The following is a 25,098-nucleotide window of genomic DNA, read 5'->3' as shown; positions in this document are numbered from 1 at the left end:
CACACTATATTCTGTGGATTATTTAAACGTTCTCCTATTTGTGTTGTCTCTAGATAATTTTTCACTATTACAAATAACACTGTGAACAGCAACCCAAGGCATAAAAGTTTTTCCATAGGAGGATCACTTCCTTAGGACTGAGTTCCACAAGTGGAATTTCTGAGTCAAAGCACTTGATAGTTGTGCAGGCTCTTGGCACATATGTTTATGCTGAATGGCTTGTAATGGGGACTCCATACTTTCAACAGAATTATGCAAGGATATCCTTTTTAGTATTCTCTCGTTAGCATTTTTACTATTTAATATTAGAGGCTTAATTCTAAACCTCGAAGTGAGGCTTTCTAAATGGTCCTGGTGGCTGTTGATTTGTGCCTGCATTTTTAAGTTCTGATGAGTTTATCTCAGTAGGAGTTTCATACTGTAGGGGGCAGTGGGGGATCAGTAAGTGGCTGTCCTTTTCCAGAGAGGGATGGTAAGGTCGGCCAAGGGAAAGAGCTCTGCATAGGGATGATTAATTGCGAACACAGAACTCTTCAGATATATATTAATTATAAATTACGGATACAAATACAAAACTAGTGGGTGAATTGCAAAGAATAAAATAGGTCATTCCTTTTTAAACAGCAAAGAAACACATTTTCTATTAATTTGAAGTGAGTATGAATAAATATATGAGTTTTTCTGCACGTTTCAGGTACATAGATATGTGTACCCAGAAATATTTTGAAATAATAGTGATTGGAACACTTATTTCTGCATATATACCCTTTAAATAAGTTTTTAATATATTAAGTAATTTATTATTATGCTCCCAACACTCAGTGGTATAATTTTCTCAGTTTTAAAAGGCACAAAGTTCGAGAAGGATTAGCAAGTAGATCAACTTCCAAGCCTAAAGAGTTATTGTCATCAGCGGCTAGAGCATAGCACTTTCTAAGAGGAAGAATGGCATATTTACTACATTTATCAAAATAAGGGAGCTCTGAGCAAATAAATACGCTTTTATAGGTGTTCCATAAAAGGGAAGACAAATTAATTTGCTGGTCAGAGCTCCCGGAGCTGGATATTCAAGCAGAAAGAGAAAGAGTTGGTTTAAAGGACCCTTTGGAGAAAAGTACTCAGGCAGCTGGATTCACTTGAACCAGAAGTCTTGATATCAGATTAAATATTCTGCATTTTAGCCTTTGAAGTGTCTGTTAACTTGTCCTGAATTTGCTGTCTATGGAATAAAATGGTTCAGGCAAGAAAAAAAAAAAAGCCTGGTAGGTAGACACAAATTACTGTTTATAAACTGCTGGCTTCTCTGCTGCAGAGAATCTCCTGTAGCCACTTCAAGGACAGGAGCCCTCACCTGCTTCTTTGAGCAAAATCTCCTGCAGCGAACAGGTGGCAAACAGAAGGGAAATGGACAGGTCTGACGGAGGGATTCTCAGCCACCCTGTTGGCTCACCCTAAGTAATCTCATCAATTGGTTATCAACATGTATCTCTGTAGTCTAGAAAATATCACAAATTGATAAAGGCAACAGTGCGCATCCAGGATATCTGTGCAGCAAATTTCCAGGTTTGCACGTTTCTGAGATTACTCATGAGGTCTCAGATCGTAAGAGCACAGAACTAATACACTGACACTTTAAGAACTAGCTCTTTATCGAGCCCAGTTCTCTACCCGGTTTTCTATGCAGAAAGAATTCTGTTCTTCCCAAATGCTCAGGAGGGTGTTGATGTTAAACGCTGGAAGGATTTGTCAAGGGCTGCCTCCACTCAGAATCACAAACTCTTAGAAGGGAAGGGAAGCTTAAAGGTTTTTCAACCACCTGCATTTTCAGATTAGAAAACCACAGACCAGGGGTGATGCCAGACATTGTGAGAATCACAGAGTTAGCAACAAAGCTGGCAAAAGAACGTATCTTCTGACAGAGAGAGCTTCCCACTTTGTTTCCGTCTGAAACTTAAGGCTATGAGAGGGTTAATAACACCATATCACAATTCAACAGTCCCATAAAATGTGGAAGGAAAGAATTGCCTGTAATTTTTCTCCCAGAATGAAGAATAAGGAAGTCTGTTGATCTGTTTTTAGGTTACACAGTCTAGCAAACACACAAACACATGTGCGCACGAGCACGTGCGCATGCACACACACACACACACACACACACTAATGTGAAATTTTGAGGCAAAGCCAATGGGTTGGTCACTGCTCTGAATAACAGGATGAGGCAATAGCTGGAGAGGGCACTGGTCGGTTCTGGCCATCATACATTTCACCCAGCACCAGTGGCCAAGACATGGTAGGTATTTAGCAATGGTAGTGCCCCAAATCTCAGGCTGATATCAGTATTGGGGTTTTTTTCTCTTTCATTTTAACATCCGTGTAATGGAGACAGTGGTAGGGAAGTATTATGGAAAGCACACTGAGCCAGTCTTGATGGATGGGCCTTGGAAATATAATTTAACCTCCCTGGCCCTCAGTTTCCCCAAATGATCTCCTAGACTTTTTCCAGCTCTAAAGTGTCATGTCTCCCCATCAGAGGGGCTTTGTGAAGACTGACCTGTTTACAAAGCTCTCTGAGATCCCTTATTGTGGAAATTCCAACAGTATCATAAGAAATACAGATACAAAATTTTCAATGACATTTGAAAAGTGTTTAATAGTCAGATGATATATATCTTTAAAAATAGTGTTGTCTTTAGGTGATTTTGAAAAGTTGGCCTGACCCTGTGCTAGCCTGTTTCTAAAAGCCTGGGTTCATAGGTTGGCTTTGTCTTCTATCCACTGCCTATGGAGGAAGAACAACATGACGTTAGCACAAAGTGTGGTGACCCTTTTGTTCTGATGTCCTCCTTTCAGTTCATTTTAGAACACTGGCTCTTTCTGGGAGGTGAATTCTTTCCCCTAGAATTCACCAATCCTAGAATTACAACCTCTCTGCCTTTTCTTCCTTCTTCCATTTAATAAACACGATGTTTCTCCATGGTACTAGAACTGCTATTACTTCAATTTCCCCTAATAATATCACCCCAAGAAATAGGGTACAACCAAAGAAAAGCGCTGAAGATGGATTTATATAAGAGAAAATATCAAGGTGATTCTAAAAACAGGCTGATGGAAAGAGTACTGCAGAAATATTTACTCTCTGGGAGGAAGATAATTTAGAAATAAGTACTAAGGAAAGATTTGATTTTCTGGAACAAAGAAATTTTGGAAGGATCAGGAAGAGTAATATAGAGTAACATAAACAAAGGATAAAACTTGGGAGTGGAAAAATTAGAAAAAGAAGTAGACAATGTACAGCCCAGGAGCAGGAGGACTGGAGAGTGAATGCTGACAGGGAAGCTGCTTGTGAATGCAAACGTCTTTTAAGGTCAATAGTCGATCAGCAGAGCAGAAAGGGATCTCAGCCTCTCTCAGCATATAGGCCAGATCCTTAACTACCTTCTGTAGGAACTCTACCATCATCTTTGGCTATCCAGAGTTTCATCATTTTGATGGCCCACATTTTGTATCCATCCAGAATCTTCCTTGCTACAATGAAATCTAGTTGCTTTTTGTTATACTTTTCAGGACTTGAGAACAACAGCCAAAAATTCATTTACATCAAAGTAGGACTCGCTTCCCAGAATGATATGTAAACAACAAACAAAATAACAAGAACTAGAGACAACAATGAACTTGAAAAAGTAGTCAGTCTGAATACTTAACTTTCAAAAACACTCCTTCATAAGACTTCTTAAATGGTTTCAGTAGATTTTTGGTATGTTTTTCTACATCCTTCTGATTTGTTCGTATCATTTAAAATAGATATTAATATTTTTTAAATTCTCGATTCTTTTTTTATTTTTATTTTTAAATTTCATTTTATTATTATTTTCTTGAGAGAGAGAGATAGAGCACATGCAAGTGAATGATGGGCAGAGGGAGAGGAAGGGAGAGAGAGAATCCCAAACAGGCGCCGTAAGCAGCATGGAGCCCAACACAGGTCTCGAGCTCATGACTCTGAGTTCATGATCTGAGCTGAAATCAAGACTTGAACGTTTAACCAATTGAGCCACCCAGATGCCCCCCCCCCCCAATTCTTGTTTTTTAATTGAATTAATTTTTTTTTAAATTTTTTTTTTAACGTTTATTTATTTTTGAGACAGAGAGAGACAGAGCATGAACGGGGGAGGGGCAGAGAGAGAGGGAGACACAGAATCTGAAGCAGGCTCCAGGCTCTGAGCCATCAGCCCAGAGCCTGATGCGGGGCTCAAACTCACGGACCGCGAGATCGTGACCTGAGTTGAAGTCGTTTAACCGACTGAGTCACACAGGCGCCCCTAATTGAATTAATTTTTAATTAACCTACAATGTTATTTTAATTTTAAGTGTACAACATAGTGACTTGACAATTAAGTATAGTCACCATCTGTCACCATACAACGTTATTACAATTTTATTGGCTGTATTCCCTATGCTGTACGTTTCATCTTCGTGACTTATTTTATAACTGGAAGTTTGGACTTCTTAATCTTCATCTTTTTCACCTGTTGAACCACCCCTCTCCCCTCTGGCAACCACCAGTTTGTTCTCTAAATAGATACTAGTATCCTATCTAATGCATGACCTGAAGGAAGAATTTTACACACAGTAAATTTCATAATCAAGTTGACTTTTTCCATATAGCAGAAGATTGCTAACTCATATTCAGTTTGTAACAAACTATGATTTTCCAGATCTGATTTCTCTAGTTTCAGCTGCTCCCTTATACCTCAATGGTTGGCTTTTTGTCCCTGCAAATTTTATTCTACTTTTAGTGTTGAAATGTTTTAATTGATTAAGAACATTTAGGTGCTTCTGTCTTCCAGAGTATTAAAACGCACTTAATTTAAGAAAGGCTGGGGCACCTGGGTGGCTCAGTCGGTTAAGCGGCCGACTTCGGCTCAGGTCATGATCTCACAGTCCGTGAGTTCGAGCCCCGAGTTGGGCTCTGTGCTGACAGCTTAGAGCCTGGAACCTGTTTCAGATTCTGTGTCTCCCTCTCTCTGACCCTCCCCCGTTCATGCTCTGTCTCTGTCTCAAAAATAAATAAATGTTAAAAAATAAAAATAAAAATAAAAATAAAAAAAAAGAAAGGCTACAGCTTTTGTAAGCACCTTCACACTTTTTTTTTTTTTTTTACAAAAGCCACTCATAGGAAATCTTGATAGATTGGTTTCCAAGACCAGTCTGAATGTAATACCACACAAACTCTTAAACTCTTAAAGTGATTGTTTAGCCATCCTATAGAAGAGTGAAGGCTGGACTTCCCAATTGTAGGAAGCAATCAATAGTGATTTTGACATAAAGGTAGACTCTCTATTGCTTCCTGCCCTTTCTTTTGAGGAAGGACGTCAATTGAGGAAGCACTATTTGTTTCTTGTGACCCTATGTTGATATCTAGGTTATTCTTCAAGGTGTGAGAGTCAAAAAAACAGATACTGATGTTAACAGGTCTATAATTTCCAAAGCCATCCTTTTTTTCTTTTTTGCAAAGAAAAAAAATACAGGAGACTCATTTCTCAGTACCTTTTAGTTTCCACACATTCATACAAATCACGAGTTAGATCATATTGGCCCTGCTGATTTGTGTACATGTGGTTTTCCCATCGGCCTATTTCCTTTCCTCTTTATGTAGCCTGTGGCCTTCTGTCACAACTGGACAGAAACTGGACCAAAACCAGCTCACTGATACCTCCTTAAAAACAATCAAACAGAAGATGTTAAAAACTTGATCCTTTTCCCCTTCAGTGTACTGGTCTTCTTTGATCATCTGTGTGTGTGTGTGTGTGTGTGTGTGTGTATAGGGCTTTGAAATTATTTTTATTAAATGAAGTTGGACAATTAAAATAGATTGGTAAATAGTTACAGTCTCTGCATTTAGGAATTATATATAATCAAATAGAGGAGATACGGAATCAAATATCACGTGTTTTAATGTAGATGGTACAATGAAGGCATTGTGAGTCAGTAATTCAAATTTTAATTGGAAAGCTAGTAACATATTTACAAGTGCAGAAGTTTTATAAAGTGACAGTAGAGTCACAAAGATTACTTTAATGGTGCTATTTTGAACTAAGGAATCTAACGGTTTATAAATTTGCTGGAAATTAGCTTGGCAACTTTTTTCTATTGAACTATAGTTGACACACTGTGTTACATTATTTTCAGGTGTACAACATAGTGATTCGACAAGTGTGTGTGTGTTGCCATGTTCACCACAAGTGTAGCTACCAGCTGTCACCATAAAACGCCATTACAATACCATTGATTATATTCCATATGCTGTATTTTTTATTCCTGTAATGTATCCACTCTATAACTGGAAGCCTGGATCTCCCATTCCCCTCCCCTTTGGCAATTTTCAGATATGCTCCCAAAAAAATGCTACTGCATGGTAACAGGCAACAGAACGAAGGTGACACTGTCGGGGGTAGTAATAGTTGTGAAGAGAGGGTGAAGATACAAAAATAACTCCTTTGATGCGTCCCCCAACTTTATTTATTGGTTTTGGCTTTATAGTCTCATCTCTCCTTAAAGATCTGATGTTTAGTCTAAAAGGATGGGACTCCTCTTTCCTTGCATATCTTTCATTCTGTCGTTAAATGTTCCTTCAATTCAGACTTCTTCTTTGTCCCCTTCAATCCATCAGAGAACTCTGTTGGTTTGTTTTGGTTTTTGTTTTTAACTACTGTGACCATGGGTTAGATACTTTTCTTCCCAAGTCTTTTTTTGCATGCATACTGCCCTTCCTCCCAAAGTGAAGCCAATTAAACCACACTAAACACTTACATTTTAAATTTAGTAATAGTATAATTTAGCTTAACGAGAGAGAGGAGTAAATACCAATCTTAGATAATGTAGATAATGGGATAACGGCTTCCTAGCCTTTACTAAGTGAATATATTTTCTACTTATGTTTTTAATCGTTTGCTGGAGGTCTTTTTCCCCCTGAACTATTTTTTAAAGCACACAAGCTACACAATTAAGTAAAAAGTTAACTGGCTTTGATTAAATTGCTTTGCACAAGTGAGTGTCTATTGGATTGGGGAGAAATATTTATTTATCCTTTTAAGCTTTCCAAAAATCCTGCCTGTTAATGTACCCACACCCAAGTTCAGGGGCCCGAAGAGTTCAAGGCTGACAGTAGCTGTGAAAAGTTTCATAGCCTTTTAAGAAAGTTCAACAGCTATGTTTGGGGAAGAAATATATGTATTATGCAAGACTGCTAGCTAATGCAGAGATTGTTACATATGGAATTCATAAAGGTCCAATTACAGGACCATCACTGTTTGCCATGGTTTTAACTTATGTAAGTTATTGATTATACTTTCATGAGATCATAATCAAAAGGTTATTCTTTGGTAATGGTGTGTTAGAAGAGCTTTATCCTGAACTTCAAAGCCATCCTCTGAGCCCCAAGAACAAAGGCTGAGAAGTCTGAACCAGGGCCAGAATCAGTCTGTATGAGTTAACGATGTTCCAGACCATCCGGGAGCCGAATCAACCCATCCACGTGCATGAACTTTCTCTCATCACATCAAATCAACAGTCATCACTAAAAGATGACAGGTGATTCAGCTTTAATGTGCTTTTTTTTTCTTTAATGACTCAGCTTGACTAACTATGGTGTCTGCTCACATCCGCCTCATTACCCATTTATTTTAACTGTAAAGTACTGTCGTTCACTATGTGCTCTCTGGAGAGAGTCATGGTCATTAACTAGGTTTACATCTAGGAAGGGAAATTGAAAGTCCTCAGGAATTTACAGCAAATAATTCTTAGAAATGAGAAAGCTAATGCATAACATATAATAATTGAAAAGAAATAGAGGAGGGCTCACATTTGTGCTAATATTCCAGCATATGTTAAGTGGGCAAAATAGAAAGACAGTGAGGTTACCAACGGAAATATGCTGCCTCCTCTTTGGTTCCTACCTAAGATCCTTATGTAAGGACCCGAGGCTTAAAACTATTACACCAAATAAGCAAAATGCCACCGTGTGTGATCACATTGTGCAGTCTTTACTGATTCTCACAGCAGCCCCTGTAAACCTACTGTATAGGTGACTTTCTCCCTGGGCCTTTGGATGACTCCTCAGGCAGATCCTGGACTTTCTCTACTTAGCCAACGATAATAAAATGCCTTCTGATTACTTTAGTGCTAAGATTATTCTTATTTCAGTAATTAAAATATCCACTGCTCTGTAGTTAAAATTCCAGACTGCGTTCAGAGTTAAAACCCCTCCCCTCCCTTAGCTGCAGCCTGGAAGGCACCATGATTGACTCTTCTCCAACTCCTCTAGGGCTGAAAGGCTGGGGAGCAGGTGGGGGGCCTGGGAAACAGACAAGAGATAAGAGACAGGGCTTTGGTGTCGCGTACAGTTTCCTGTGGCCCCAGAGGATGTTTAGAGCTGATCTTGTTACTGTGGGCACTTTCTGGGGTTCCTCCACTGGGAGCATTGGATTCCTTTGCCTGTGATGGAGGGCTGCTTCCCCTCCTGCTGGATGCTGAAAAACACACTGCCCTGCCCGCTCTGGTCCTGCCACACTGGCCTCCTTCTCTTTTCTGAATGTGCCAGGTACCTTCCCACCTGAGGGGCTTGGTACCATGATTCTTTCTGCTGGTGTGCACTTCCTTCAGATGTGCTCAATTTGTTCGGTTATTTACAAGTTTTCCAACACTCATATTTACTCACTTGTATTGATATAAAAAGTTTTCTGACAAAGACAGCTACGGAGAGTATGTGGTTTTAAAAGTACTGGTTTAAATCAGTAGTACATATTACTTGTATTGTGTAGTACAGCGTTAGGCAAGGTGAGGGTTGCAGAAGAGGTCTTCGTCTCTCTCTTTGAGAAACTCTAATAATAATACTCTTGATCTGAACTTACTAAAGGAAATAAGAGTATTTACTCCTGTTTAAATTAAACTCAATGTTTTATCTCATACAACCAACTTCTTGTATTAATATCTGAGTAGAAAGAAATCATGTAATCGGTAAAATTATGGTTAAATTACACCGTGCTTATATTTCCAAAACACATTTGATTTTCCTAGATCTTGCCTTTTACCCTACAGATCAATCTCAGCCAACAGCTCTGACCCTCGCAAAGATTTTCAAGTAAATTAATTCTAATTAATTAATAACAAAGATGTTACCAAATTGAAACATGAACAGAAGAATGTCATTATGTTAGCTGAACTTTCTTCTTTCTTTCTTTGACTCATCCAATTTATTTATCCAATGTCTCCATTTATTGAGCACTTTCAATGCTACAGGCTCTGCTCCAGGTACTGAAAATACAGCAGTGAACACAAGAGAGTGATGGCCCTTGTAAAGCTTAGGAGGAGATACATAATTTGTTAAATGTTTAAATGGACATATATCAAGTGATGATAAGTCCTAGTGAAAAACATAAAGCGGAGAATAAGAATATGCATGGTGGGGGCTACTGTGTCAGAGAGGATGGTCAGGCAAGGCTGCTTGGATGAGATGACATTTTACTAGAAAGGAATAAAATTTAAAAGGGGGTAAGCTATGTGGCTATCTGGGGGAAAAGCGCCCCAGCAGAAGGCATAGTTAGTGCCAGGTCCCTCCGACGGGAGTGTACCTGGCACATTAAGAAGCAGCAAGGAAACCAGCATGGCAGGACCAGAGTGAGCGGGGAGCTATAGCTAATGAGCATGCAGCCCAGGGGGAAGCATCACTGTATCACTTGCGAGGTGTTATTGTCTGTGAATTAAAGCTTATTCGTTCAACACAAATGCCAGTATTCGCTGCTTTTCTTTATTAAAAAGCTTTTTATTGAGGCGCCTGGGTAGCTCAGTCTGTTAAGCAACCCAACTCTTGATTTTGGCTCAGGTCATGATCTCACGGTTCATACGTTTGAGCCCCACGTCGGGCTCTGCACTGACAGCCTGGAGTCTGGTTGGCATTCTCTCCCTCTCTCCCTCTGCCTCTCTCCCCTCGTGCTCTCTCTCTCTCTCTCTCAAAATAAATAAACTTTAAAAAAAAGCATTTTATTATGGAGAATTTCGAGCATATACAAATATTGAGAGAATAGAAAAATGAGCAGCCATTTATCCATCACCCAGATTCAAGAATCATTAATTCATGGCCATCCATGTCTTATCTATACTCCCTACCCATGCCCCCCTCCCATAGTATATTTTGAAATAATCTCAGGTGTCATGTAATTTTATCTATTAATATTTTAGTATGTATCTATAAAAGATAAAAAAAAGTTTTTTTAAAAATCCCCCAAACCATTAAATATAATTCTTTTTTTTTTTTAACGTTTATTTATTTTTGAGACAGAGAGAGACAGAGCATAAACAGGGGAGGGGCAGAGAGAGAGGGAGACACAGAATCCGAAACAGGCTCCAGGCTCTGAGCTGTCAGCACAGAACCCGACGCGGGGCTCGAACTCACAGACCGTGAGATCATGACCTGAGCCGAAGTCGGAAGCTCAACCGACCAAGCCACCCAGGCGCCCCTAAAAATAATTATTTAACATCATCAAATATCTGGTTAGTGTTTAAATTTCCAACTATTGCCCATACATTTTTAAAGGTTCGTTTATTTGAATGAGAATCCAAGAAAGGTGCACACACTGTGCCCACTAATCTTTAGGTTTCCCCTCCATCTCTCTCTCTTTTCCTATTCCTTCAAATTTTTGTTGAGGACCCTGGGTGTTTGGCCCATAGTGTCCCATACCTGGATTTCATTGATTATATCTTTGTGGTGTAGTTTTACTTATTCTTCTATCCTATAAATTCCCTGTAGGATCATAGTCAATAAGACATTTCTCATTTGTTTTAAAGCTAAAGAAATAGGGCAATTCCAATTTTACCTATTTATGCTAACCTCACCTGTAAGCCCATAGCTGCACTAAACAGAAAAGGAAAATATTTTTTAGACTATTTTCACAGCCCCTTGTTCCTTATGAACTCTACTCCTAGGCCCACAACACATAGTTGATTCCTTCAGGACCCATGGGAACCCCCTTGATCACATTCCTCTAGCCCCAAACACTCAGAAATCCCCAGAATGTTCCTTTCTATGTGTGGATTCTTCCACTGTCTAGAAACTCCCACTAGCATGCCCCAGCAATAAGAGAATTGTGTATTGATCCTGTTAATAATGACTACCATTTGTTGAAAGCTTCCCATGTGTCAACATTGGTTACCTACTCCAGCCATTACTTACTTTCATCTTGCAAAAACACCATAGAGTAGGTGCTGGCCCCACTTCGGTTCCTCAAGCTTGCCAAAGTCCTGCCAGAGCTTACGCACCTGATCTTACCTCTGCCAAAACTGTTGCCCCGTCACCTGTTTAACGTCTGCCCCATAAGCAGATATCAGTTCTGCCATTCTTTCTCAGGCAAGCCTTTCTTGACAACTAGGCAAGCTAAGCCTAATTACATATTCCCAAAATGCTACATGCTTCTCCCCTAAAGCGTCTTATCACAGTCTTAATTTTTTTAGTTATTTGGTTAATGACCAACTCCCTTTCAGTCTGATAGCTCCATAAGCATAAATACTAGATCTCTTTTTGGTCTTCCTTGGCATTGTAGGTGTATACAATGTCTTTTGCCTGCCACACTCAATAGATAAGAGGCTAGGACTATGCCCAAGACCAACTGGTAAGTAATGGAATGAGAATTCAAGCCAAGTTGGTCTTACTGTAGCCCAGATTTCACCCTTTTCGCCCCAGCCTGTGGATGTTGTTATTTTGGACTGTTAGCAGTCTCCATGGAGAGCCAGCTCAGGATCAGCTTCAGTCTCTTTGTGCATGGCCCCGTTATCTCCTACTTCCTGCTGACTTGTGATTGGGATGCCAGTGTCTACCTCTCTCAATCAAGGGTTCACAAGTATACTGGGCTTCTGTTTCATTTAAAGTCAGAAGTTTCATGACTGGGAATGGACATGGTAAGATGTGATTTACCGATTTTTTTAGGGTATGAATAGTTTGACTCAAAGCTTGAATTTATTTTTTATAAAAAGCTTTTATGCCACCAAAACTGTTAGTCACTGGGGATTCAAATAAAAATAGACAAAGTCCCTTCCATAGAGGAGAATTTAACGCGGAAGACAAGTAAACAGATTGTTACTGTAAGTACAATAGTAAAGATAAGGGGCAAAGTGCAGGAAAGAAGAATCTGGGACAGGAAAGTTTTACCAAAGAGATGATATTTCACCTGTGCCTGGAGAGGTAAGTCAAAGTCTGCTTGGTGGAAAAGAGAAGGGAGTGGACATTCCGGGCATAGAGTAGGGAGCAGGATTCAGGAGAGAGCATGGCAGTTCAGTGGACTTAAAGCTTACCGGACCTAAGATTGGACTCAAAGTTTGCTGGAACTAAGATGTGAGAGAAGAGGCCGGTGGTCAGAGCCAGATGTAAAGCTGTCGCTAAACTCTTCCTCGTGATTGGAAACTATTAAGAGTTTCACGTGGGAGTAGTGGTGTGGCCCAGTTGGCATTTATGGGGAAAAAATGGATGATAGTGTAGCCTGGAAGGCATAAATCCAGATAGCATGAGTTAGTGGGGAGATAGGTTAGGGGACAATTACGGGAGCCTATGTGAGAAATGCCTGAATTTTGGTAGTAACAGTGGGAAGGAAAAGAAGGGAACAGATTTGAGAAATCAGGGATAGTTTGTGGAGATGCCTGGTCAGAAAAAAGTTAGGGGTATAGAAAGACTGCCAAGTTTGTTCCTTGGGTAATCAGGTATACAGTGCTATCTAAAGAAATGTGAGTGCACAGGTTCACCAGGAAGGTGATGAGTTTGGTTCAAATAAATTAGGCCCAAGGAGAGATGTCTGGTAGACAGCTGCCAACATGAACTGAGAGCTAAGAAGAAGCATGGAAAGTGGAGATAAAAATCTGGAGGTCATTGAAATGGCGGTATAAAGTCACAGAAATAGATAAAATACTTCAAGAAGAGAGCAGAGGCAAGAAGAGGAGAGCAGGAGTTGTTTCCTGGAAACATCAACATTTTAAGGCAGTGGCTCTTAACCATTTTTTTTTTCTTTTTGAATCATGGACTCCTTTAAGAATGTGAGGAGAGGGGCGCCTGGGTGGCTCAGTCGGTTAAGCGTCCGACTTCGGCTCAGGTCATGATCTCGCGGTCCGTGAGTTCGAGCCCCGCGTTGGGCTCTGTGCTGACAGCTCGGAGCCTGAAGCCTGTTTCAGATTCTGTGTCTCCCTCTCTCTGACCCTCCCCCGTTCATGCTCTGTCTCTCTCTGTCTCAAAAATAAATAAACGTTAAAAAAAAATTAAAAAAAAAAAAAAAAAAAAAAGAATGTGAGGAGAGCCAGGGTCTGCTGTGCCCAGAAAAACAATCACATATATATGAACACATAAGCTATGTTGTGTGGGCCCACCTTCAGACATCTTTTTCCAGGTGCCGTTATAGAAAGAGAAGCCTGGGAAGACCATTACAGAAAGCTAGACAGGAGGAGAGGAGGAGTTCATGGACACTGTTGCTGATATAGGACAAAGAGAGAGAGAGAGGGAAGTTGATTATAATGAAAATTTTCAGAGAATACAGGAGAGATTAAGATGGAAAGTGCTCATTGGCTGTAAAAACCTGGAGGCCATCTGTGACCTTTTATGAAGACATTTTAATAGTGATGAGGGCAACAGCCTTACCTCAGTGAGCCGAAGACTGATGAGCAAGAACACTGCAGTCATGAGTATAGACTCCTCTGGAAGCATGGTGCTGACAGGAAGGAAGAAAGAGAGCCTTGTGGCGACAGGGTTGGGTTTTAACCTTTTAGTTCTATAAATATACATGAGGGAAGATGACATTATTGATAGAGCCAATCTCAGAGGATATGGGAAGGAAGCTGACTGAATGTGGATGTGGGCTATTTGTAGGTGGATGGAGGAAAAGTTGAGAGAATTCATGTGTAGCCATTTCTGTTTCCTTTGTGAATATGATCCAGTCATCAGTCGAGCGATGATAGCAGGGATGGGGCAGAGGACTTTGGGGGAAACTATGGAATTGGTGTGTGGGGGGAAGGGAGAGGCCAGGCATGTTTAAAAGAATTGCTCAGGGGTGTCAGGGGGCAACTGAAGTTGGCTCCATAGATTTAGCCAGTCCTCAGATTATGGATTTTCATCATCAGTGTTCTCCAGGAAATTGCTTCAGTTCTGCCTCAGTTTCTCATTTTCTTATAAAGGATGAATAATGCATGTCTTAGTAACAGTTTTAAAACAGCAAGTATCTAGAGGAGCTTAGAAGATTAAAAAGGATAATTACGCTGCATGTTCTAGGCAATGGCTTTTCCTGAAGTATAAAAATAAATTTATAGTGATGACTGCTATTTGAATCTTTTGCTAGTAACACTAGTTCCCTAAAATCTAAAACTAAAATTACAGACTTTTTTTTCTCTACTTGGTTTCTAGATAGGAACAGAGAAACTGGTCATTGGAGGCATCTTGTAACATAGTATCCTGATATATGAAATTGTGATTATATGGACAAAGAAATCAAATTAAGGCATATCTCTTATTTACCAAATAGTTTAATGTATTTTTTTCAAAACATAAAGTCAAGAAGGAAAGTCTGGTTTTTTTTCTGGCTTTTATCAAGACATAAGTTAACACTGTCCATGTGGTTTCAATAAAAGTATATTAAAGAATTTTAGAAAACTACCTGAAGCTAAAACTAAGACAAACATGACCTAATGGTAAATATTTTTAAAGTCATCACTGAGAACATCCACTGATATTTCTAAGTCAGTTAAAGATTTCCGAATATTTTTTATAGTGGAATAAAATAAATATACATCCCAGGAGATAACTCTATATTATAAAGAACACTGAAAGAAATGGGACATCAGTCTTGCCCCTTTCAAGCTACTTATAGGTGCTACACAAATTTATTTCTACATTTTATAAAAGTCATTCTGTCCTCAAAAAAATGTGATGTACTGAAGGTACACTATTTTGTGAATTGCATGAAGGCAAGAACAAGGGAATGAGATACTGATGAAGAATAAATGTACTCCATGATGTGTGAGGATAATCGTTCAGTTTTTAAATTATTATCAAAGAAATAGCTCTGAGCCAATTCTCTCTCCACCCACCCCCCCCCATATAAACAAATACCCAATGACTGCTTCTGAAGCTTTAAGAAAAGAAATATTCAAATGTACATCGTGAGATGAGAAGAAAAAAAAAACAGAGAAAGTACTCCTTTTCTTTTTCCAGAGCTGAAATCTCCCTCTCGTCTCCTCTAGAGCACCATGCATTCAAACCGCTGCCTCCTGAGCCCTTCCATGTTCTCCAATAATTACCATCCTAGCCAGGGGAAGCGTGTGGCTGTGCTCCCGAGGTTTCTCTTCCCACACCTCCTGTTTGGCCTGGCCCTGGTCCACTGGGTGCCAGCTGTACCCCTTAGAACAAAGTTTTCTTTCCCCAGTCCCATTCCTTACCCCACCTGATAGTGCCCAATACTGGCCTTCTCAGTGCCCAGTTTGGGGGTTGCCATTGACCCATAACTTTGCAGATGTTTGGATTAGGGCAGGCTCACTGGGAGGAGGAGGTCCTTGTCCCAGAAGCCTTGAGGAATAAAGAGGAATGAAGCCTTCGGTAGCCTCACTGCTGCCTACGTTGCCCCTCCGGTGGAAAATTTTGGCACTCTGGTGAAAGCAGTATGCTGAAGGGGGCTGTATTTTTAGAGCCCGTTTTGTCTGCATACTGCATCCTTTTTCTTGGTCTTTAGAAGAGAAAAACCTCTTTTCCATTCCCCAATGCTTTGCTTTTCTGCTTTCTTGTTACCCCTCCCTCAAAAAATAAACATTAAAAACCCCTCGCTTTTGGTTTTATCCAACACAAAACAGCAATATAGTGCTCTATGACATTGGTTTTCTATCTTCAGGAATCTTAAAAGAGAGTGACTAGCCAGTGATTTGTCAGATAGCCAGGTCTGTTTCTGGTTTGCATGAGCAATGGTGATTCCAAACCGGAGGAGGAAAAGATGGAAAATGTCTTAGATATTTCAGATTCATGTGAAGCCAAACCCTGTGATCTCCTGCCAGTTTTAGTTTACAAAACTTTCATGGTCCCGGATGTGTTTACTTGGACTTTAAGTTTGAATATTACCATTATATTCCAATAGCTTTACTCCCTCAACCCAGCCCACTAATTGTGGTCGATGGCAGTGTATATAAAAATGATTACTGGAACAGAAGAACTAGGCTGATTGAAATTCTCTAAGCAATGTTCATTTCGTTATCAATTAAGCCAAGACCAGTGAGATAATTAAATAACTACTCTGCATGGGGAGGAGCTTTTTCTTTTGGCTTTGAAACAAGTTTTTCTTAGAGCCAGTTTCAAAAGACTTCAGGAAAAAAGTCTTTGTTGACATTTCACACTTTCTCAGTGACATTGTAATTGCATATTGTAATTAGACAAGGCAAAATTTATATAAATTTATACAATCTTACAAAATGTACAAACTTAAAATTATGTGAATTACATATAATTAAAATGATATATATGTAACTTATAGAAGAGATCTGGTCTCTTCTGGAAACATGAACCAGAAGAGCATTGGACAACATCAGGTGTCATAACTGGACCTTGTCTACACTATCTGCCTATATTTATTCTGGGAGCCTCATTGCCAAGGTTTTGTCCCTTAACAAGCATAAAACAGTTACGAATTACACAGAGATTGGTTGGGTATCAAATGGCAATGTTTGTTTGATTGCTCTTTTTTTCAAACATGTTCTCTATTCTCTACATATGCTGCAGCGACTGACCACACAGCAAAGGAAAAGGGAATCTTTTGACCCATAAAAGTAATTGAGCAATTACCGAAACAGAAAAGCTGATTCCTGTCAGTAAAATCAGAGGCTCATGCCCCTTCACCATAGCAGTGTGCCCTGGAATGCACTGGGCTTACGCATCTGGATGCTTCTCAGTAGGTCATTCATTCATTCAGCAAATATTCATAAAATACCTGGTGTGCCCAATGCTGAGTGAATCTGTAGTAGTGTTGGGGGAAAGATAGAATCCCATCCTTAACCACAAAGAATCCAAACTGTACATGAAAATCCATGATCTCCACGTGGGAAAAGTTTAACAATGACACAGGACAGTGTATGTTTAAGGGCTATGCTAGTTTGGGTCCTATTATCAGTCAGTGCAGGCGAAAACACTGGAATAGAGGTATGGCTTTGGTAATGTTTAGAGCACATCATTTGAGCCTCAGAAGGGGACCTCTGTTGGGGAGTAGTCCAAAATAAAGGAAATTTGGAGCCAGATTTTGAAGGACACTTGACAGGCTGAGGGCCCTATCCCAGAGATAAGGGGTGACAGGAAAGCATTGTGATACGGCAAAACCGATGTTTCCACTAGATATATTGGCTTATGTTATAGCAGAGGTTTAAAAAAAAAATTTTTTTTAACGTTTATTTATTTTTGAGACAGAGAGAGACACAGCATGAACGGGGGAGGGGCAGAGAGAGAGGGAGACACAGAATCAGAAGCAGGCTCCAGGCTCCAAGCCATCAGCCCAGAGCCCGACGCAGGGCTCAAACTCGCGGACTGCGAGATCGTGACCTGAGCTTAAGTCGGACGCTCAACCGACTGAGCCACCCAGGCACCCCATAGCAGAGGTTTTAAAGAGGGAAGCAAGAAAGATACTTCAGAAAATGTTCTAATAATGCCAACATGAGTAAACAAAGGCTGGGTTAAGGAGGAAGCAGTAGGAGTGAGAGGCAGGGACAGAATCAAAAGATTATACAAGGACAAAGGACAAGACTTTGGTGTCTGGCTATTGGGAGATGAGGTAGAGACAAGAAACAATGACTCAGAGGTTCAGTACTTTTGTTATTGGAAAAATGATAATACTGTTGACAGATACAAAGACATCGAGTCAGGAAGCTGGTTTGGGAAGATAAATGACTTAAGCTCCATGCACACAAGCATGGCCATTAGGCAGTGTGAATGGTTCACACTGAGCATCATTGCCCAAAAGGAAATAGTTCAACTTGTGAATGTGCATGAGTTTTATGATAGAATATAAAGAGAGAAGAGCGGAGGCCTGAGTCTTAGCGATTTTTACAGTCAGGAGCTGAGAGGAGAAGAGTTAATAAGGAAATGCAGGAAAATCAAGACACGGGAGAAGAATCCACAGAGTGTCACAGCATCCAAAGATAATGAGTTGTGAGTTTGAAGGATGAAATTTTGCAGGGAGGTGACAAGAAGAATGCCCAGGAAGAATGTGAGATCTGGCAATTTTTGGTCTAGACATTCAGGCGTCAGATTATTTTAAGCATTGGGCGTGTTTATTCATTTTGTTTGGGACTTTAACATTGAACTATTTTCCTTTCAAGCTTACTTTAGTAGATTTCTTCCTGCCCTTCACATACAGTGTAGGAACTATTTCAAATCCTCCTAGTAATTTCTCACACTGAATGCCTGGCTAATCTGAACAAACATGCATGCTATAATAACACCAGGTTCTTGTGAGAATTCAATGAACAGTGACTGGAGTGTAGTAAACACTCAATAAAAATTATTTGTAGGTTTCAAACTTTACAACATCTATATGCTTTGTATCTATAAATCGCCTGAGATTTTTTTTAGGACAACCCTGATCCCACTATTGCTTTAGTGTTCTCTCATGAACACTTAGGTTAGCATCATGATACATGAAGTCAAAAGAGGCTTGAGAGCCATGGTTTTATGAAAAACCTTTGATTCTTAACTCAGAGGTTCCTGTAATTATTGTGCTTATTAGATTAAGTATGCACCACAAACCCATAACTTCAAAGATGATAAATCCTGGATTCTCCCTGTTCCTCCCAATGTAGTTCTCTGCTTCCTCTCTCTGAGTCCACCCCAGAAAGAGTGCCAGCGTGAAGGGCCTTCTGAGTTTATTCCATTTTGCCGCTTAGATGATGTCTTCATCTCTTCTGGAAGGAACAACCTTAATAGTCAGCCAAGTTGCTTGGAAGCAACTTAACTTGCTCCAGCACTCAACTCCTCTCTTGATAATATTTGGGTGTCTTTTATACTTCTCCATGAAAAGAAAATTTACTGCATGGCAAACCAGGCCAGCAAGATTTTTCAGCGACTTAATTTAGAAGTGAATTATTCTCCTGAATAGGCCCATTCTTTGTTTGAATACAAGGCGATCTTTTCATGTGTTTCTCAAATAAGCACCCTACTTACCTCTACCTGAGTTTCCATTAGTGTCATTTAATAAAACAAAATGTTCTTTTCCCTAATAGAGGTTTCATGCTCTCCAATATGCCACCTCCCTATTAGAGTTCATGCTCTGAGTTCCTTTTATCTAAGTAATAAATCTACAATCTCTGAAACTTGTTCCCAAACTTTAAAGCGAGCTCACTGTTCTTTGGCCTAGATGTAAGTTTTTTTTGCCCCCAAATAAGTTTTTCCAGTGGAGAGGTTTGGGACCAAGACTGTTTATTATATTATAAATAAAGTAAAAACAGAAAGTCCTGTCTAGAACTGAAAATATGACATTATAAATCTATCGCTTATTTCATCAGCCATTTTAACTTTGAGGGAAATATTTTAGCTATTTAAGTTAATACTTAAGTTAAATGAGGAATATATGTCATCTCTACCACACGGTGATGATAATCTATCTGTAGAAATATTTATATGGTACTCGACGTTTGGGTAGATCCGTTTATAATGACAAAGTGAAACTTTGAAAGAAGTCAGTGTTAAGATCAGAGACAAAGCGTTAGTCAATTTCTTTCTTCCTTTTTTTCTTCTTTTTTTATTGTGCAACTGCAGCTTTTTTTTTTGTTAATGTTTATTTGCTTTTGAGAGAGAGCCGGAGCATGAGTGGGGGAGGAGCAGAGAGAGAGGGAGACACCGAATCCAAAGCAGGCTCTAGGCTCTGAGTTGTCAGCACAGAGCTTGACGTGGGGCTTGAACCCCTGAACCATGAGATCATGACCCCAGCCAAAGTCGGATGCTTAACCGGCAGAGCCACCAGGCCCCCCAGGTTGGTCAATTTCTAAGTAGTTTCCACATTAGGATTTTTAAGAAGGCAATGAAAACAGTAGATAGGCAAGCCCCTTTAAAAAATATATACCAAGTATGAAGGAAATTATATATTTCAGAAATTATAGCATCATTATCATCTTCAGAAAGAAAGACAAACAAAAAAAAAAAAGCTTTCTCTAGAAACTGCCTATTGCCAATAAAAATCCAAGTAAGAAACTGTTTTGACCAATTCCTGCCCTATGATATAGTCTTAGATTTGCAGTAGAAAAACTGATACTCACTGATTCTCAGAGAAATCAAAGGGACACCCTACAACCTCTAGTGTGAAATTCATTATTGATAAGAATGAGAATGTTGGCTGTCCAGACAAATCCATTAAACATCATATTGAGCAGTCATGCCAAGGCGAATCACAAACTAATTAGCCAGCCTACTTAACGTGGCCAAACTCAAAAGCAACAACAGGAGACCCAGTGGCTCTATGGAATTGTTTCTGGACCCTGAGTAAAACTCTCAGTTCCACATTCTTTGAACATCATCAAAAGTCTTTGAAAGACATGTTCAGAAGCTACGTTCTTAGTAAATGTTGTTTTCTTAAAGCAAGTACGCAAGCAAGAGATTTAAATCCAATTGTTACATGAGCACAGCCTACATAGAAGTCCAAAAAAAGAATATTTCATCTGTGATCAGAGAATTATTCAAACGGAGCCAATGATTATCATCATCCACACAGAACTGAAAGCAGGATACATAATAAATGTTTGGTTTTAAATAAATGGGTTTATTTCACTATAAAAGGCAAGGAACCCCATGTAGAAAATTTGGAAAAGAGGGAAAAGGAAAAAAATCAGTTAGCATCCATCATACACAATCATTGTTTTAATATTGATGGCTAGTCTTTCATCCTTTTTCTTAGTAACACACAAAAAAATTAACTTAGTTTTAATTATATTTTTATTAATTCTCTTTTAAAGTATATCACCCATATAGAGGTAGATTTCGTTTATAAAGTGATGGAGCTCAAAGATAGAATTATGAGCAGCAAATGACGACCTGTTGAATGGTATTTGAAGCAATCCAGCCACTGAAATGTTTTATTTTCAGCATGTTTGTGTTCTGTCCACTCAGCTCTTTCCCATCATTATATGTACTGTTACTACAAGTGTTAAACGTTGGGACGTCATGTGCATTACGCAGGCGTTTGTTATGTTATTGTTGTTGTTATTACTGTACTTAATAATGCAAATAAACCAAAGTTATGAATTATAAGGGCATGTATCACTAAATCCTTTCATAATGCCAACTAAAATATATTTTAGAACCAAACGTCAAGTGATAAACATTATCCAGTAAAGTGTAGAGGGAAGTGCAGCTGGCAGAGCCATTTAAAACACCTGGATTCATGAAACACTATCTGAGAAGTAGCCCACTTTTAAGAGTTGTCGGTTTACCACAAGGTCGGAAATAACGTTCTCTTTTTCAAAGGAATTCATTCCAAATTGACTTACCTTTCCTGATGACACTTCTTTCCTTCATCAGACTTGCAGTCCTCTGCCTTCCCTCCATCAGGGTAGGAATTGACTCTATCCTCAGGGCCCTCCTGGTGAATGAATTTAATAAAATTAATTCATGAAAGTTTGTTACCAAGGACTCTTCATGGTGGTCTTCTGGAACACTGCCACAACCCAAAGAAGGGGCCACAGTGGGAATTTAGTCAACTAAGGTGCTTCTTTTGGTCCAGTGAAACCAGGAAGTGTTTTCCAACACGCTGCAAGCATAGCCAATGTCCCCATAGCAGCTGAGATCACCCCTTTGCATTATCATCCTCCTACAAAGTCCTTAACACCTAATACATTGATTCTATGACTTAGGACAAAAAATTGTGTGAATGTCTACCAGCTATCTCTTAATACCCTCCATACTGGGAAATAAATTTTATGCTGAATATAAAGAAAGGCCATATTCTTTTTTAAACTTCTTTGCAACCCATATTCATGTAATTAATAATTTAGTTAATGAACCCATCCAAATTCTGTATATCTCTACAGATAACTGCAGAACCACTCAGCTTGCCTCTCATTTTGGCATCTACACTATTTATTGATTTTTCTTTAATCCCAAGCAAGAACACGTTGTTTCTATCACAGATCTTTTGAATAACCCAGTTGAGAATCAGTTAAGCATCAAAGCTCTCCAGTGAGATCAGACTTCACTAGTTTCAGTGTTTCATGGATATTCAAGTAGGAGGAATTATTTTTCTCTACTAGACTTTGTGGGAAAATTTAAATGTTTAGAATGTAAAATTTTATCACTCGTTGCCATATTGCGGCCGTGGCTTTTGCACTTTTAGGCTTTTCTCTCCATAATTAAATTGAGACATTAAATGTAATCCTGCCAAAGGGAATGGTACTGAAAAATAAATCTCAACAGCAAAATCATTAAATTTTGCACTTTAATATCTTCTTTTGCCAATAAGTTACTGCTTTCATTTTCCCTTAGATCTTACAGCTTTCCAAATTCTGATCAAAAGACTTAAAGAATGACCCAAGAAGCCAAAGTGGATTGATTGTGTAAGGACTAACAGTTGCTTAATTGTTTCGACACCACTTGTTTCCTCAAGAGCATGTTTTTCTCAATCCTTTTAAAAGACAGCAACTAAGTAATATTAAGCTAAAAGGCTGCCTTGTGGATATTTTGGATAGATGTCATTAATGTTTTTAAAGCATCACTTCTCTCCAGAGTCTAATTCCTAGAGTTCTAAAATCCAGAAGGACGAGTTTTGCCTACACAATTTTTTGGATGTCATGTGCTCCACCAGAGTTCCTATAGTGAAAAATGTCACTTTCCCTTCAAAGGAATGACCAGTGAAGAAATGCCTTCTCAAGCTCCGTGGTTCCCATGGTACTGATTGTCATTGCCTTTTGTTGTAGGCAGAGTACTTCTATGAATTCCTGTCCTTACGCTCCCTGGATAAAGGCATCATGGCAGACCCAACTGTCAATGTCCCTCTGCTGGGAACAGTGCCTCACAAGGCATCAGGTGGGTGGTCTTTGCCTCGGAGTAAGGTTTACATTTAAAATGTAATGGGAATGGGAATAATATTTAAGATCCAGAAGTCGCCCATCAGAGGAATGAATTGTGGAATGTTTTCCTGAAGAGATCTGTTGGTTTGAGGGCAGCTCGGCATGTTCCTGTCTCCTTTAGGCAAAACATTAGGACAGGAGTGACTAACTGGCAGTTTTATGATTTCCTAAAGACTCTACATAGCCCCAGTTGGTAAGTGGCCACAGATTAAAGAAAGTCACCATGTGAGATATATCTGGCCAATAAGTATAAAAAAAAAAAAGGTGACTTGGGGCAGATGGAATCCAATCAAGAGAAACATCCTCAAAATGAGCATTGTATTAAATAGGAATTTGAAGGAGAGAAAAGACATGGAAAAATGGAAGAAAGGGGTTAATATTTGAGAGCTTATCACCCTTCCCTGCTAAGAAAATATAGCATGGGTTATTTGTTTAGAGCTTTCAGCTTGCAAAATAGCACTTCATACATTATCTAATTTGAATTCTGGGAAGGAGTCAAGGCCAGAATTAATGCTCCATTCTACAAATTAGAAAATTCAGGCCTATGAGTTGTTACGGAACCTGGTCTGGATCACCTAGCGGAAGAACCAAGCCCTCGGAGATCTTGGAAGGCAGGAGGTTTATTTCACACTGGTGGGCTCAGAGGAGATCACTCCTGAGGTCTGAGTCCCCAGCATAAGCATGGAGGACAATTTATAGTCATTTACTTCCACAATAGTAATTTGGCATGCAAGGCAAGCAAGGCAGGAAGAAGAACCTGGAAGGGGAGCCTTTGAGCGGGGTCTGGAATTCCCTATCGCCCTGTCGGCCATCTTATAACATAATTTTTTCCCTATCAGAGCCTTCACTGACTTTCCCAAAGTCATATATGAGTAATAAGCAATGGAGCTGAGACTATAGCCCAGGTCTTATAAGACTTTTAGAAAAGTACAGAGATCACTTATGTTAACGTGTTCAAACACATGTTCATTTCCTTCTAGTTTATGAATATATATTTTCCCATGGTTGTGATAATATTACATATTTGGTTTTGCACTGTTTTTTTTCTTACTATTAACATTTTAACATAAGCATTTTCCCATGTCATTTAGGTTTTTCCAAAAGTTGTTTTTAATGCCCTTGTTATCCATTTTATGAACATCCCCATAATTGGTTTACTCATTCCCTTATTGTGTGTTACTTAGATTGTTTTCAGGGTTTTCATACTAGAAATATCACAATAAACATCCTTTACAAAGTACTAGATGGTCACTGAGCAGACAACCTGCTCGTCTTATCCCCCATGACTGCCAACACACGGCCGAGCACAGAACAGGCATTCACAAAATACTTATTGGACTAATGTGTATACCAAAATCTTAGAGCTCATCTCATTATTTTGTTAAAATAAATTCTTAGAAGTACCATTCTTATGTCAAAGGACATGAACTATGAGCATTTTAAAAGGCTTTTAGAACAAATTGCCAAAATGCCACATTACTTTCCACACAGGCTGTGCCCCTTTGCCCCGGCTAGCAGTGTGGGAGAGTGCCTGGCTCATTGTAACTTCATCAGTATGGGTTATTAATCACATCGACTATTTTGCTGACTTAAAAAATGAAAAGCGTTTTCTTGGTGTTCTTTTCATTTGTTTTTTTAATTTCAATAGAGGCAGAAGACATTTTCCTGCCTCTATTAGACAATGTAAAATGTCTGTGTACTATACTCATTTTTATATTTGAAATAATACTGCTCTTTATTTTCAAAGCTCACTGTATTTTAACTATTTATACTTTATGGCATATTTTTCAATTTATTATTTAGTTTTTTTAAGATGGCGATGTGCAGAGTCTTTAAAATCCTATGTGGTCAAAACTATTCTTTTCTTTGTCACTTTTTCCTATTACTTTTATGCTTGGAGGGTAACTCTTATTCCAGAGAGCTGGTAAGTGGTAATTTATGATGAGGTTCTTGGGGGGTGATAGTGGGGTTTGCAGGGTCTGGAGCCAGTGGCCAAAG

The 25,098-nt window shown here is 39.2% G+C and overlaps 1 protein-coding gene across 1 annotated transcript in view; it reads left to right on the top strand.

Annotated features, from left to right (window-relative positions):
• The window catches only part of WIF1 (WNT inhibitory factor 1), a 68,996-nt gene that overhangs the window by 19,010 nt on the left and 24,888 nt on the right, over window positions 1-25,098 (top strand). Inside the window, exon 3 of the mRNA XM_007082216.3 lies at window positions 22,948-23,056. Coding sequence (XP_007082278.1) covers window positions 22,948-23,056 — 109 coding nt within the window. The remainder of the gene's footprint in view (window positions 1-22,947; window positions 23,057-25,098) is intronic.

This window comes from Panthera tigris, chromosome B4, assembly GCF_018350195.1.
Source record: "Panthera tigris isolate Pti1 chromosome B4, P.tigris_Pti1_mat1.1, whole genome shotgun sequence".
Classification (NCBI taxonomy): domain Eukaryota; kingdom Metazoa; phylum Chordata; class Mammalia; order Carnivora; family Felidae; genus Panthera; species Panthera tigris.
The sequence above is the reverse complement of the archived record's forward strand: the minus strand, read 5'-3'. Positions and strand labels throughout refer to the sequence as shown.